Source organism: Cynoglossus semilaevis, chromosome 8 (genome assembly GCF_000523025.1).
Source record: "Cynoglossus semilaevis isolate Cse_v1.0 chromosome 8, Cse_v1.0, whole genome shotgun sequence".
In the NCBI taxonomy this organism is placed as follows: Eukaryota; Metazoa; Chordata; class Actinopteri; order Pleuronectiformes; family Cynoglossidae; genus Cynoglossus; species Cynoglossus semilaevis.
The window spans coordinates 11102704-11118271 of NC_024314.1; the positions used below are offsets into that span (position 1 = coordinate 11102704).

Consider the following 15568-nt stretch of genomic DNA (forward strand, 5'->3'; position numbering starts at 1 on the left):
TATATATATATATAAATAATACACACAGTATGTTGTTAATGTTTTAAACTGAATTAACTCATTGCCATTGCTTCAGTAGGTTCAGTTCAGTAAAGGAGTCTAAAACCTAGTACCACTGAGGTCAGGGGCTTCACAGTGACCTGTGTCTGAGGAGTAGACTGTCCTCTGTCCTCTGTGGAGTGGGGTTTCTAATGTTGTCTTTTCAATTCTTTCAGGTGAAGCAGGAGTGTGGAGAGAACGTTCCCTACCTGTCAGACAATGAGCTCATGTCCCTCTCGGTCCGGGAGTTGAACCTCCACCTCCGTGGCATGGCCCGTGAGGACATCCAGAAGCTAAAACAGCGGCGCCGCACGTTGAAGAACCGAGGCTACGCCGCCAGCTGTCGGGTCAAACGCGTCTCCCAGCGCGAGGCCCTGGAGCAGCAGAAACTGGAGCTCCAACGGGAGGTGGAGAGACTCGGCGCCGAGAACGCCGGCATGAGGAAGGAGCTGGAGGGTCTCGGAGCACGTTTGGCCGCTCTGCAGAGATTCGCCAGGGGGCTGGAAGCCGGGGGCGGCAATCTGCTGGCCACGGCCCCACGCCTTAACACAGCCTCGGTCATCACCATCGTCAAGAGTCCACATCAGCCTCAGCCACAGAGAGAACACGAGCCGTCGTAGGAGGAGCTACTGGAGCCAGACTTGGGGAAGGGGGGGGGGGGGCACAACCTACAATGCAAACACACACATTCTTACACTCACACACCAATACACACACATGCAGTTATAGATGTACTAAGAACACACAGATGCTGGAGAACAAGTCGTATATACAGTAGGTAAATGAGTAGGAACGTACTCGCTTGTTAGCATCACACCTCGTTCACGTTGTTATATGCAAGTGTCATTTGAACCTGTGTTTGACAGAGCAGTGTCTAACGTCACCAAAAACGACAACAGCTACGCTTAGCTTCTAAACAACAGCTGAAACTAAATGGTTATCTAGGACAAGTGGAGGCGTCCTCCACTGTGGAACTATTTTATAAACACTGCAGCTTCGCTGAGGCCGATCACGCTCAAGTGTGTTTGTTTTTAAGATGCATAAGAGTCATATATTTAAAACAATGTGTCAGGTGTAATGTGAACGAGGCATTGAACACTGAGACACATACACACACACACCCCCCCTGGCTGTCACTTTTTACTTTTGAACTTTTTCAAATTTCTCTTCGACAACAGAACTAAAAGATGGTTGAAACCATTGAGAGTTGCACAGGACCAGCACTCAATAAAAGAAGACAAAATGTCACCACGCATCTAGTTCCAAGCTTGAATTTTGGTGAAAGTGACAGCTATAACACGCACACACACACACACACACACACACACGCGCACAATTCTCCCCAACCACCCACCCACCCCCACTTCCCCCTGACCCTCACAGGGTTGCACACAGCGACTAACTGGACTCTGACTCTGAAGCCCAGACCAATAATCCAGAATGACTGTACTCTTCAGCCAGGGTAACCTGTGATTGTGCTGGCAAGAAACCAGGACGAATCCTCTGCCTCAGTTTGAGACTAGTGACTGACAGCCAAACGCTGTGGCCGCCGCCACCGCCGCCGTCAGAATCTGCACCGTACGTGCAGCTAAAGTATATGGGCCACTCCTTCAAACCCGTCCAGGATCATGTGTTTTCTGTCAGGCTCACAGTTTTGAATCACTTCTGACATGAATGCAGAGTTTCTCAACCTTGGTGTCACTTGATATCCAAGGACAAAGGCCACGGGAGATTCCCCACGACTGGAACAAAAGACGAACCACACTCACATTCACCTGACAGCTCTGGAAACCAGTGCTTCTCAAATGGTCAATCCTAAGAAGGCCAGGTGTTTTGGTCACGACCCAGTTTTTTCCTAAAGGTCCAGGTGATATTTTCTATTTGGTTTTTTCAGTTGTAAGTCACTGTTGTATTTGGTTAGTTATTTCTCCACCCATTACTGACACACCCTGCTGGTAAATTCTTGGTCTGACAATGAGAGGCCAAAACTGTCATCATGTCACACAACCCACTTTTGGGTCATGACCCACCATTTGGGAGGCACTGCTTTTGACGATAGGATCATAAGGATGTTAGTTAACACACACACACACACACACACACACACCCCGGGGAAAAAGGCTGAAAAACTCTGCATTTGTTTGTTCACGTTTGTTTCCAGACAAAGTTTTGATTTGTGACAGCTTCTGCTCATCGTCATATTCTACAGAGTAAAACTCGACTGCTTGTGTACCCGTTACTCACATTACTGCAGTGCCTTTAGTGTATGTCAGCGTCAGTAGACTGGACACTTAATTCTCTTCTCAATTCTCTCACATTTCCTCAGCTGCGTTCACTTGTCTCGTCCCGTGACCTTTAACCTTTGCTGCAGTTTCTCCTGAAAAATCTTAACAACAGACGTTTGGTGACTTTGACAGAAACACGTCCCAGCGGAGTCTCGTCCTGTCGCTGTCCAAACAAGAGAAGGAAAAAAAAAAAAGTCAAATGATGCAAAACTTCTGCAAACATTCCCCCTCATCTTTTACTGGTGTGTTTGTTCTTTGTAACGTTTGTACCTGTACGTTGAGAGACGAAAATGTTAGGTGACATTTATCAAGAGATACATATATATATATATATATACATAAATATATATATATTCTATATTTTATTTGTATTTAAAAAAGGTAGATAAGAAAAAGACAAGCTAACGAGTGCTGTGATTGTTCCTGTCCGTTTTATTTTTTTTTCCCAGAAGTACTTAACTTACGACTAGTCTGAGGATATTCTCACGTCCGATAATTGTGTTGTGATTTTGTTTGGCAAAAATGTTCATTATTATTGTTATTGTTATTATTATTATTATTATTAGCTGCGTAGAAATATGCTCTAAGCCAATGGTCATTTTGCTGTACGATGATGATTTGTGTGTAAGTTGTTAGTGGATCCTTGGAGGGATTTTTTTCATCTGTTTAATTATTATATTTTTTGAAAAGAGGAAAACACAAGTGAAATAGAGATGGAGAGTGGAGGAGGATTGGCGAAGGATCGGAGGAGGAGGAGGAGGAGAGGGAGGAGAGGAGTGGGTACGATGGAAACAGGAAGTTGTCGGTAAAGGAACAGGGAAGGAAAGTGGAGGGGAATTAATCACTTGAAAAACCTCCATAGATGAGTTTTGAAGCTGCAGTAACATAGCCATATTATTTCTGAAGCAGGCATCGTATCACAATAATAGACTGTCCACGACAAACAAGTCCTTCAAAGACGCCAGGCTTACATTTTAGCTCAGTGAGTATTAGTGTGGCGACGCATTTATCCTCAAATACTTTTAACGTCTCGCGTTTGTCTTGGATGTTTGTGCTGGATGTTTTGTAACCAGTTGCAAAACGGAGAAAAAAAATGGTCTTTGTATTTATTATTATTATTGTTATTATTATTACCTGTATTTTTTCTATTGTGAAAAATTTAAGTACATCGTCTATTTTAAATATTAATTCTAATAAATGTTGTACATATTGTACATAAAATGGTGTGTGGTTGATTAACGGTTACATGCACACACTCGGAGTACACACTTGTCATGGACCCCACAGAGGAAGTACTGCGTTTGTGCAAGTCATTGTTCCTGTTTTACAAGTGCATACAGTACAGTAAAAATGTGTTCTTCATTTACTAAAAACATTAAATCCATAATTCAAGCTCCATGTAATACCTAATTATTGAAGATGATCAGCTGAAAATATTCAATATTTTCAAGTGAATATTCAATGAAAATATTAAGCTGGAAATATTCACATTCAGCAATGTTATCACATACCACAACATTCAGCTAACTTTAAGCAACATCTGGGCTTTTAGTTATCTATATATTGTAGTTCATTTTTTATTATTTATTGCATATCCCCAGCAGTTAGACATCTATCTTAGATTTAATTATTTATTAATTAAGTATTATTTTACTAACTTTATATTAAAGCTACTTTTTTATTTTTAAATGCTAACTTCTACCAACTACTCACATGTGCCTTGTATTTGAATGTTTATCCAAAAGTTATCCTATTAACTCGTAGGAAAATAAGTTATTCTCAGACTACTTTTTAAATTTTCTTTTCTGGCTAACCTTTGGCCTTTTAACCTTTTACATATACCTAGCATTGCCATCCTAAAATATTTTTATATGTGTCATAAAATCTGGTGATATATTTAACATATGTTGCCCTGTTTGACTTGTTCTTGTGTGAGAGAAAGGTACCGGACGTTACAAGGTCATGATTGGACTCCTAGCAGTGGACGACCCCAAGGTCATTGTTATCTGGTGTGATGGGGGGAGACTCCTCTCACCCAAGGTTGAGGCCACTCAGCTACAGGAAACAGCTGGGAGGAGCCCCACCTGTTTTTGATATATTCTGGCTAACTTTTAGCCAAAACTATCTAATTATCTTCAGCCTTAACTTAATTAATAAGAAATTATGACTACTTTGTTCCTAGAATTTTGCCATAATTTTTGTCTTACACGTATCTTGTTAACACATAGGCTAATTTAGTTTCAGGATGCAATTTAACTTTTGGAAAAAAAGGGTAAGGGCAATTTAACTTTTGGAAAAAAAGGGTAAAATGTCACCACATTTATCTGTAATACATATCCTATAATAGACTAAATATTTTTTAAGCTTTATGTATTTATTTAAACTTACTAACTTCAGTTATCTTTAGGCTACATCTAGGGATTTAGTTACCACTGGGGACCAAAACACTTTAACACCTGTGGGCCAACGTGATGTGTTTGTTTTTGAACCCATGTCAGAACAAGCAGGAACAGGCTGTAAATGAACATTCTCCCAGTCAGTCCCTTTCTGCCCAATGACTTTGTCACTGACCTATAGCCGAGGCCTTCACTTGTTCTGATGTCCAGCAGGTCAGGCACTTCTTTCTTCCAGTTGTGGAGCATGGCTCAAACAAAAAAAAAAACATTTGTGTTCAGAATCAGTTCTTGAAACCCCTTAAACTCAGCACAAGGTGCTGCCATTTTAGAACCTTCCTCTCTGACAAGTGAGGTGAAGGGTCAACAAACCTGGCAGTAATCACTGCTTGTGGGTGTGGCTTAGTGAAACCAATCAAGTGATTAATAGCATGTGTGTTCATTGTGACCTTAGGGAAGTCCACCTAAGAACTTCAGTGACATTAGAAATTTTTTTGGGAGGGGAGGGGGGGGTTGATTAGACAAACTTTTGATAATATTCTTGCCATAATAATTCTTATTTTTTATTATTGTAACATATATATATATGTCTTCAGTCTGTTACGCTGCAGACTGCACTAATTTGTTTACAATAACAGAGGCAAGCATGAGTTTAATCACATGCATGTGTTCAATCACGTGCATGTGTATACATGTGATTAAACACATGACCGAAATGATAAAGAGGAAGGAAAGGAACTGTGAAAAGTTGCCTGTGGTTCTGAAAGTGCTGTCGCACAATTTCAGTATAAAAACAAAAGAGAAATAATTATAATCGACTGACTTCTGATAACAAACGACAAAAGAAAATACACATCAAACGTTAAAATAAAACGGGTCTGACACCGGGCTTCCTGATGTATATTAGCAAAAGTTTAGCCTTTTGCCACGCTTACTTGTCAAAATAAAAGGCTGCAATGTTTCATCTTTAAAAAGCGGAAAGGAACGCAGAGGGAACTCAAATCCTTCAAAATAAAAGTATTACATTTACTATCCTATTTTGAACTTCACTTTTACACCGTTTATCCGTCAAACCCTATCTTTGTGCGTGTGGATTTTACATTTTATTACTTTATGCTGGTTTTAATATCGGTCGTATTATTTTTGGTGTTTATTCAACTGCTTTTAGAAATTATTTCCAAATATTTACGAAGATAATGCAAATAAAATAACATCGAGGACAGTATTTGAATCAAACTAAGCACCTGCTTTATTCTCTCTCTCCTGAAATCACCTTTATTTCAGTTGCCATCTTGTTGTGTGTTCTTGTTTGCCCTGCACAGCCCACTGGTGGACACACACGGAAGTGCAGCGATGCAGTGAAAGTGTAAATCCATAATCAAACTCTGGTGTGACTCATTCAAAAAAACAAAAAACAAAACAAAAAAACAACAACTCTGATAAGACATCTCACTGACCTAACAATATCAAGACCTTTAAAGATACATTAAAGCATCCAAGTGATATAATAATGTTCAAAAAGACGTATGTTAATGCCTGACATTGAGGGAATACAACAAGTATGAATATGGAAACAAAATTGATAAAACACAAATTAAATTCAGCTTTAAATATATTTATCTCAATATAAAATGACTGTGGATATAAAATAACTGATGAAGTTAAGATATTGACTAGCCATTTCTTCTCTTATTGTGGATGACCCCAGCACAGTCCTGCAGCAAACATCTTTAGTTAGCTCCGACCTATATTCCTCTCATGTTTTTCTCTCCTCCTCAATCCTGTTAACCTAGATTGGTGCTCACACAGCTCCTCTGTCTGGGATTAAATCCCAGTCCTTCAAATAACTCCGCCCCATTTAATCCAGACTAACTCTGCTGCTGTTGCCTGCATTCTGATATGGAAAATAGGACTTATTTGCTCTGCCTTAAATATAAAAAAATCTTAAGGAATTTTAAGGAAATATTTTCTTATATACTTTATTTTAAATCAGAAAAAGTCTGACTTTTTGGAGATTTTTACAAGACTAAAAAGTAAACATGACAGACAGAAAAAAACAGCTCCTACAAAAACACACCTTTAACTTTCCACTAAATGATTGAGTTCCTCGCAAAAATATGTTTAACATAAGGAAACACAATCAAGCCACGATGTAAAGGTAACCTTCCTTTTTTTAAACTGTGACCTTTGTTTCTGGCCTTAGAGTCTAAAACATAAAAATCAGCTCAGTAAATAAAAGCTTAAGTACAAGACATCTGTACACAATGAAGACCAAAAAAATAAAAAACATAAATGAAACAAACACAAGTGTGGAGTTCAGCTGTTTTGAGGACTGTCCACCGTTAGAACGTCAGTCTGTTAAAACTCGTCATCAGAGCTGAGCAGGAGCGTCTTCTCTGTGTCTCCTTTGCCGCTGATGACGCTCAGGGTCCGGCAGACAGGCGGTGGGACGCCCTGCTCTGTGGACTGCTGTGTGTACTGCTGGTAGGCCGGCGAGAAGTTGTGGATGGCGTCTTGGACCATGTCGTTGGGGTTCATGGTTTCTTTTAGGCTGCTGGAGATGCTCTTCATTGGGGCACGGCGACCTGGAAACAAGAAGAAAGAGGAAGTGAGTGAGTGTGAACAAGGAGAAAAGAATGGATGGAGTCAAAGGAAGAAAAGGAGGAGTAAATTAAAAAGAAAAGATCGAGAGAAAAAAAAAAACAACAAACACTGTCAGGGAAACCAGAATATTATATAGAGTTATATACTATCTACCATATCCAAAATGTTATCACCCCCCTGCAGTCCCTCCATATCGACATCCTCTACTCTGGACTATCACCTCAAATTCCAGATTTGCTGTTTCAGTTACACAACAGTTCTGAGACTCCTGTATCACAGGTACACGGTCTGCCCTTTTATTTCATCATTTTATTTTCCTCCTCACTGAACTAAGAGTCCTCACACAACTGCAAGGTTTAAAAAAAATGTTTGAAATTGTTCTTTAGGTTCCACTTAATTTACAGTGAACCCAAAGGAGAACGTATAAAATGTAGAAATGAGGAGAGAACACAAAAACAATACAGTGATTCAGAGGATGAAGAAAAGACAGTGATGTAAAGGAGAGACAACAAAGACAAAGGAGGAAGGTAAATGAAATGGTAAAGTGATTTGAACAGTGTCCAACAAGGAAACTAAGGAAGGAAATATGTGAAGGAGGAGTTAGAGGAGAGAAGGAAATAAAGGAGGGTGCAGGAGGAAATTTAAAGATGGGAGAGGAGAGGAAGGAAACAACAAATACTTTTCAGGACAAAAAAAGAGACACAGGTCAAATGAACCAAAGTCAATTTGCTGAGTCAGCTGATATCATATTATATAGGTAAAAACAGCAGGATGGAACTAAACTAGGATTAATGAGGAACCTTCATCAGAGATGAACCTACCAAAGTCCCCATATGAAAGAGCAGGTCCTTAATGGAGCAGCAGGGAGAGAGAGAGAGAGAACAGGGGTGAGAAGTTGAATGTCTGTGTGTTCCACTTCCAATATGAAAATGGAGTGAAACCAGGATAAGGTCCTATTAAAGGTCATATCAAATGAATTAATATATTAAATATGAGCCAGTTCTTTTTAGTTTTTCAACAATGTATGCCTTAATTGGTTTATTCTATTTCTGTCTACTTTGATATTATCCTTTAAAGACTTATTTCCTTGATGCCGGGCTTCAAGTTAGTTAACATTTCAGCAGTAGCAGCTAAAAGAGAGGAAGGAGTGAAAACTTTAACCCTACTATTTAAGGATATAACATTCAAACTCTGTGTCCACTCACCTTGAGAGTCCAGACTTTTGTCCATGTAGACTCTGTAGGTGAAAGCGTGTCTCAGAGCTACTGCTGCAAAAAACATCTCGATGCAGATGATAAAGTTCTGATAGCCAGCAGCAACAGTCCCCTCGCCAACAGACACCTCCACCGAGTTGATCTGAGGGATGGCTCCACACTTCTCCAGGATAGCCAGTAACATACCTGCACAGAAAACACAGTAAGAGTTCTCCATGAAGACAAGAGGAACTGCATGGCAGTTTGTTCTGGTTCTATGTGGTTGAGGACGGCTCTCTCACCCTGCCAGAAGGAGAGGAAGATGACGGACTTGACCATGAAGAACTTGAGGATGGGGCTGTAGGGACTGAGCAGCTCCCTCGTGGCAAAGTAGAAGAGGAAGAGGGCGTAGAGGGACAAGCTGACGGAGATGTTGTAGATGATGGTGATGTACAAGTAACCACTGGCAACACTGTGGGAGAAGGAGTTTCACAGGGCAGACAGTTACTGTGTTGTAGTTTCTTTTAGTAAACACATGTGTTGCCTGTGATTTGACCTTTGACCTGCCACAAAGTTTGGAGAATCAGGAAACAATGAAGTATGAAGACAAAAATATATATATATATATACGTATATATAAAAAACAGCCTGTATGCGTTATGTTGGTCTGCTACATGCTAATCTCTATAGTTACTGCTGAGTAATCGCAGCGGTCATCAATATATCAATGACAATTAATCATTTTAAGCATTTATTATGCACTAACTCATGTGTATCATTCTGAACACACCACAAGGCATCACGGGAAAGTCGATATACTGCTGCTGTTATTTTGTAGAATATTCTGGAACATTTTTGTTTGATTTTTTCCTTTTACCACAAACAGACATTTGAATAAAGAAAACATTTTTAAACCTTAATGTTTGGGAGGGGATTAAAAAACTTGACAGATATAATTCTTAACGAACATTTAGACCAGATAAAACAATATATTTCTAATTTCTAATCATGTGGACCAGACTGGACTGACTGTGGATAAATATTTGAATTCATTGAAGGAGGAAAATTCCAGGGTCTGGACGACGTGGCTCTCTCCTGCAGCACTTACTTGAAGTCTCCATCCTTGTACTTGCCGTAGGCCTGCAGCACCACAGTGATGGCAGCCATGAGCGGTTTGATCACACAGAACTGCAGTGTGGCCTGTTTGCAGAAGCGCAGGAAGCCAATGGAGTAGGCCTTTCCCTGGAGGCAGCAGGTGCCATACATACAGCTGGACCTGAGGATCAAGGAAGTGAAGACAGGTTTTTATGGACATCAACAGGAAAAAAACTCATTCAGGAGCAGAAACAAGGCCAAAAACACATGTTGTATTACTACTGTAGTTGAACTATTAATAGTTAATTATCTGAAGACTTACTCAATGGGTTTTCCTCTGATTTCAGCCATGATGGCACTCTCTCCACCCAGATACTCGTAACACAGACTCAGGAAGTTGTAAATCACAAAAGCTGAGAGGAAAAAAAAACACAACAACAAAGAAAGTGGGTGAGCTTGTTATTACCACCAAGCAGGCTTGAACAGCTGATTGTTCTGACTGACAGTAAACATGAAACAGACAGTGTTGCCTTTTTACAATGACACAGTAATAAACACATTTACTCTGGAAAAGAAGCTGCAAACAGTTTATAGAGAGAGACCGCGAGAGAGAGAGAGAGAGAGAGAGAGTTTATACTGAGAGAGAGAGAGAGGGAGAAGAAGAAGAAAGATAGAGATAGATAGAGAGAGAGAGAGAGAGAGAGAGAAAGGTTGCTCTGAGCTGCTGCACTGAGAGAATGATGACTAGGAGAAACTCACCTCCTTCGTGTTTCATTTATGGCAAGCTTACACACTCACAAACAGTGACAGGAGAGTGAGTATGTGTGTCACTAAGGCAGGAGGTAAGATAAGGTGATGGGTGGCAGGTGTTTTTCACTGAGATCTACAAATGTCTTCATTTAAAGTCAGTTAAACTTCTTCTTCTGACAACATTTTATTTTTGGGCACACATTGTGGTTGAAGCCAATCTCATCGGTACCTGGGGCAGGGTTCCACCCTGGACAGTTCTTTCTACACTACATTAAATGCGCTCCTTTAAAAACACAGATGCTCTGAAAGATGTAGGAGACACATGAGATGTGACAGTGTGAGAGGCTCGGGTCTGAGTGGAGAGTTCACTCCTCTCTGTCTCTGCTGTTTACCACAGCTCTTCCTTTCCACTCCCTGAGGATCACCCATCAGAACTGCACGGTTGCCAGGGTGATACAGTAGGACTACATACAATGAGAATGAGAAACTTTGCAGCGAGTCGGGTTGGGAGAATCTCATTATCTGATGCAGACTTTGGAGTGGACCAGGCAGATTTAAGAGCACTGTTGCCATGCAACAGGTCGGTCATCTGTGCTGAGGAGAAGATTCGGGCAGGGCTCTGAGGCACCACAGAGGTAAACAGGAGAAGAAAGAGGACGAGAAGGAGAAGCGGACATGGGGCCAGGAGGAGAAGTAAAGGGAGGTAGACGATGTACAGGAAAGTTCATCTGGTTGAGGGAGTGAGACAACGAACAATAACAGGGAGGACACTTGCTGCCAACAGCAGAACCATAGATAGAACGTCCTCCCACTCCACATCAGAACATGTGTTACATCATTGTCCATTAGGTGTCACAGTGGGCCGTCTATTTCTATTCCTAACACAACTGACTAATTCCCAGGAGATGGAGGAGTGTTTTGACCACCTTCTGTTCTGAGGTTCAAGTCATAGGTATCATTAGTTGTAACTGTACCAATGGCCCTTAAAACTTCATTCACTCTCACACCAAGAGGGAAAGACTGAGCCAAGTTTAGCTGAATCCTATAAAAATCCCAATTCAGAACTAATGTGTACTAACTCCCTCTACCTTCATAAGGATGAAATGATGGACAATGATTTGCTGAAAGAAAACTAAGAGTTCTTGCTAACAAAACTGCACTGCCCAGCACTGCTCTATGATTGTACCCAATGTTTAGCTGCACAGCAAGTTGTTGTTCCCCTAATTCACTGCAGGCTGCCTGTTCAAACAACAGTCAGCAGTTTGGTTCCTTGGAGGCTTGTGTTATTGACTGAATGTCCACAGTGGGTCGAGGGGGACTTCCAAAAAGAAGGATCCTTACCCTCATAACAATCCCTGATGGTGTCAAAGTAAACGTAGTACTGGTCGTTAGTGAAGAAGAGGAGACTGAGCCAGGAGTCAAAGGCATAGATAGGAACGAAGAAGAGGATCCTCACAATGTGACGCTGCTCCCGGGGTGAGCTGTAAAAGCGTAGGTGCATGTAGATCTGCAACGAAACACAATGACAAGATCAGTTCCATGCTATACCATGCTTTCTGGACTATAAACTGCACCAGTGTATTTAGTAACATCTATCTAAAATATATAGTGAAGAAGAAAAAAAATATTATTAATAATAATATTTAATTTTGAAACGTTTAAGATTTTACACTGCAGTTTGGCTTTTTTTCTTTTTGTTCACATTTTATTTGAGTTCTTCAAGGACGTTTTTATGCTAAAGTAATTTGTTGGTGTGCTGTAGAAATGGTCAATTGTCATTAATGTAAACAGTGCCCTTGTGAGGTCATAGATGATGATTTTATCCTTGATATACATATAAGTCACTTCAAGATATAAGTCGCAGGACCAGCAAAACAGCTAAAAGAATAAATGCAACTTATGATCAGGACAATACAGTACACAACGCTATTAGAGGAATTAGAGATTGTTCTTTGAAATATATTTAATTTGTTTCATAAAGAACAGGCTCTAGAACTACATGTTTTCATGCTCTGTCACACAAACACCTGATGTGTTAGGTTGCCATGCAACCCTTGCTCTTCTTTGTGCCTGAACAGTAGTGTGTGTTTTTACCTGTGCTCCTATCCCTCAGTGTGCACGGTATGAGTGTGTGTGTTACCTGGTGACACGTGAGGACGAGAGCGATCCATACAAAAAAGCCAGAGATCGCCTGTGCTGCGGGAGTCATGAGGAAGATGGGCTCCGTGTTCAGCCGTGGGGCCTCTGGGAGCCATGAAATGTTAGGCCCCGTTGGAGCTGCCGTGGGTGGGAGTGCGGGGGCTGCAGCGGGGGGAGAATCTTCTCCCAGCCTCTCTGAGAGCGGCACGTCTCGCCTCCACAGCCTCAACATCTGGAAGTGACACAGAGGCTATCCATTGGAGAAACAACAGGCACTAAGAAACTGTATATGTTTATGTGCAAGCACACTGTCACCGCCGAAAGTCAAACAATAACAATGAAGTGAATCAATTGACTGACACCTACAATCTTTAACCTGAAACACAGATCACACCCTGTCTTATCTCTGCTGCCAGATTTCTCTAAAGACAGGAAGTCGAACAGATCATCAAGTTCACTGAGAGTCAACATTTCATCACAAGTCAAGAATTTGTCTGTGAGTGTGTTTGTGTGTGTGAGACATTATTAAAGAATTAAATATTTAAGTTGTGTTTGTTATACTGCATAACTTTCAGTTGTGTAGCCTAATAACTATACACATTTTAGACAGGCATTTATAATCATTTATATTGGTTCTGTCTGTGCCTTATTCAAACTGTATGTATTTTTCTGCAGTTGTACACTGCTTGTACTCGTTTATGTGCCTGAATAAAATACTACTACTGAAGTAACAGTGCCGCAATCAAAGCCAACAGCCAAAGGATTTCCAAGGCTCCATACTGTGGACATAATTTAGTCTACACGGAATGTATCTTTGTGGGGGACAGTGTTCTTTGTGTTCTATGCTGCTCTATTTCCTCTCAAAACATAGGCAAAAACTCATTGGCTACAGACCTATGGTTTCGTCCAATGAGGCCAGATGTTAATTTATGAACATCTTGTGTCAAAGACTGTGCTGCTCTAAATGTCATATTGTCTGTAAAAAATTAACAGTGTTTATAGTCAAAACACATTATTAGTCTTTTAAAATAAACACAACAGTATCACATAAGCCACTGTCCTTCCACAGCTCCTTCATCCTGAAGATTAGGACGGGACCTGAAGTGGCTGCAGGACAGGTTATATAAGCAGCGTGTGAATACAGACGACTCTCATGTCCTCAGGCTGTGTTTGTTCTTGTAAAATGACAACATTTGCCACGTTGGATAGGGTTTTGTAGGGAGACAGCTGTGGACCTTGCAAATGAGAACATATACGATGATAAAAAGAATAACCGTTAATCAAGGTTTTGCATAAAATGCATCAAAAATGCTTGAAATAGGAAAAATAGGAACAAAATGACATTTATTTTGTCTACTAGTCTGAAGGGCAGATAGAACAAAGAACAAATAGTGTGTTCAAGGACAGGGTGACATGTAAAGATAACACCCACACAACCAAACACAAACTGAGATTATGCAAGTTAATTAAATCTGTTGGTTTAAATAAATACAAATTTTACTTTTATTCTTCAGTAGAGCTAAATGGAGTAATTCAAAAGGTATACTTTATTTTCTACTTCTGGTATTGTTACTCAACTCTGCAACTCATCTACACCAATGACAATACTACAATAAAAATAATTAAGTTAAATGAAGTCAAGTTTAGGATTAAGCATGAACTAGTTATGGTAAATGTTAATTCAACAAATAATGAGGAACAAACAACAGTATAACTGTGTGTTTGCATTGTCACTTGTATTGATTTGCCAGGCATCAGCATAACCATGTGTCAACAAAAAGATGTGTGGGCATCAGCACACACACAAACACACATACACACAATGGCACGACAGTGCAAGGATGATGTGATGAAGAGAAAGGACATCTGTGTGTTTCATTTGAAAGGCAAAAAAGGTCAAACCTCACTCTGGAATAAATTTGGGATGTGCGCACGTCACACAAACAATGTGTTTATGTGTACTGAGGGGGTCTGTAACAAATCACAGCAACAGATGGGATGGACTGATGGTGGCAGACTGAGAGTGTGGGAGTGTTTCATTTCCCCCCACTAATGAATAGGATGCTCAGACACTTATTACAGCTTCAGTTAGCAAAACACTGACCTATGTACATCGCGACAATTTTAAAATCTTAAATACAACTTTAGGTAGTAACTTAAGTTAAAAGAAAGGCATTTCTTCTCATTCAATGTGTAAAATTAAATGAAAAAAAAAATAAACAAAAACAAAATGGCAGCTTAGACAAACTTACCGCCACTGCTAAAACGGCAGCAACGGAAACAATTACGAGCCTTTAATTGGGCTTTAAATACTTAGACTTCAAAAGTAGTGTTAAAGAACATAAAAACGGACCTTAAAGTATTAACTCACCTTGTGTGTGGGTTAATGCTGAATTCCTCGTAAAAAGGACGTCAGACCACAAAATAAACTTAAAACGGTCCTAATTCCAGTTCAAAGCCGCACCGTTGCTGCCCGGACATCCATGTTGTTACTGCCGTCCACCGTCAAATCTCTGCGTCTCCACTGACAAAACAGCGTTTAAAAGAAGCAGCTAAAGTTAGTGTCTCATTCTAAACAGCAACTATAATAACTTTTTAGTTACCGGAATGTCCGTTTACATTTTTTAAACTAGTGTTAAATCAGTTAAAACAAAGTCTGTCACTGCGCTTTCCTGTTATTAACGACAGCTCCTCCACTCCGCTATGACTTCTCACCAACACGAATCCCAAACGGATTAACTGCTCATCATACTGACCCCACCTTCTCTGAGCCACCACGGCCAATCACACACACGGCAGCAGAATCAGGGGCGGGACCTTAGTGAGCATGCGTAGAAGGGTTTTTTATGGCCGGATTTTTCACCTGCCAGGGTCAACAACCTTTAAGTTAAATACAGGGCCTACTTTTTGTTAGGGCCAGATTTGGCTAATTAATTTGTAAATTTACTTTTACTGAAATATCTTTAATTGTACCAAATCTGTTAAAGCGCCAATCATACCTTTAATGTTTCATTTAAAATTAAAAGAATAAAGAGGTTATGTTATAACAACAGAGTTTTAAGACACCAAA

General features: G+C 40.2%; 2 protein-coding genes across 4 annotated transcripts in view; one reads left to right on the top strand and one right to left on the bottom strand.

The window, feature by feature from the left end:
• maff (v-maf avian musculoaponeurotic fibrosarcoma oncogene homolog F) overlaps window positions 1-3545 on the top strand; it is an 8105-nt gene extending 4560 nt beyond the window's left edge. For both annotated transcript variants that reach the window (XM_008314751.3, XM_025057470.1), the window contains exon 3: window positions 216-3545. In XM_008314751.3, coding sequence (XP_008312973.1) covers window positions 216-659 — 444 coding nt within the window. In that variant the 3' untranslated portion in view covers window positions 660-3545. The remainder of the gene's footprint in view (window positions 1-215) is intronic.
• A 2397-nt stretch (window positions 3546-5942) lies between these two features.
• Window positions 5943-15238, bottom strand: tmem184ba (transmembrane protein 184ba). Of its 2 annotated transcripts, XM_008314746.3 has the most exons (9): window positions 14870-15238; window positions 12500-12730; window positions 11701-11866; window positions 9932-10022; window positions 9623-9790; window positions 8817-8986; window positions 8527-8721; window positions 8143-8169; window positions 5943-7302 (listed from the first exon to the last, which is right to left on the bottom strand). In XM_008314746.3, exons 2-9 carry the CDS (start codon window positions 12728-12730, stop codon window positions 7076-7078), a joined length of 1275 nt encoding a protein of 424 aa, XP_008312968.1. In that variant the 5' UTR covers window positions 14870-15238; the 3' UTR covers window positions 5943-7075. The 2 variants fall into 2 exon arrangements, with proteins under 2 accessions (XP_008312968.1, XP_008312972.1); XM_008314750.3 differs by lacking the exon at window positions 8143-8169 and having other exon boundaries at window positions 14870-15236.
• Between the last annotated feature and the right edge of the window lie 330 nt (window positions 15239-15568).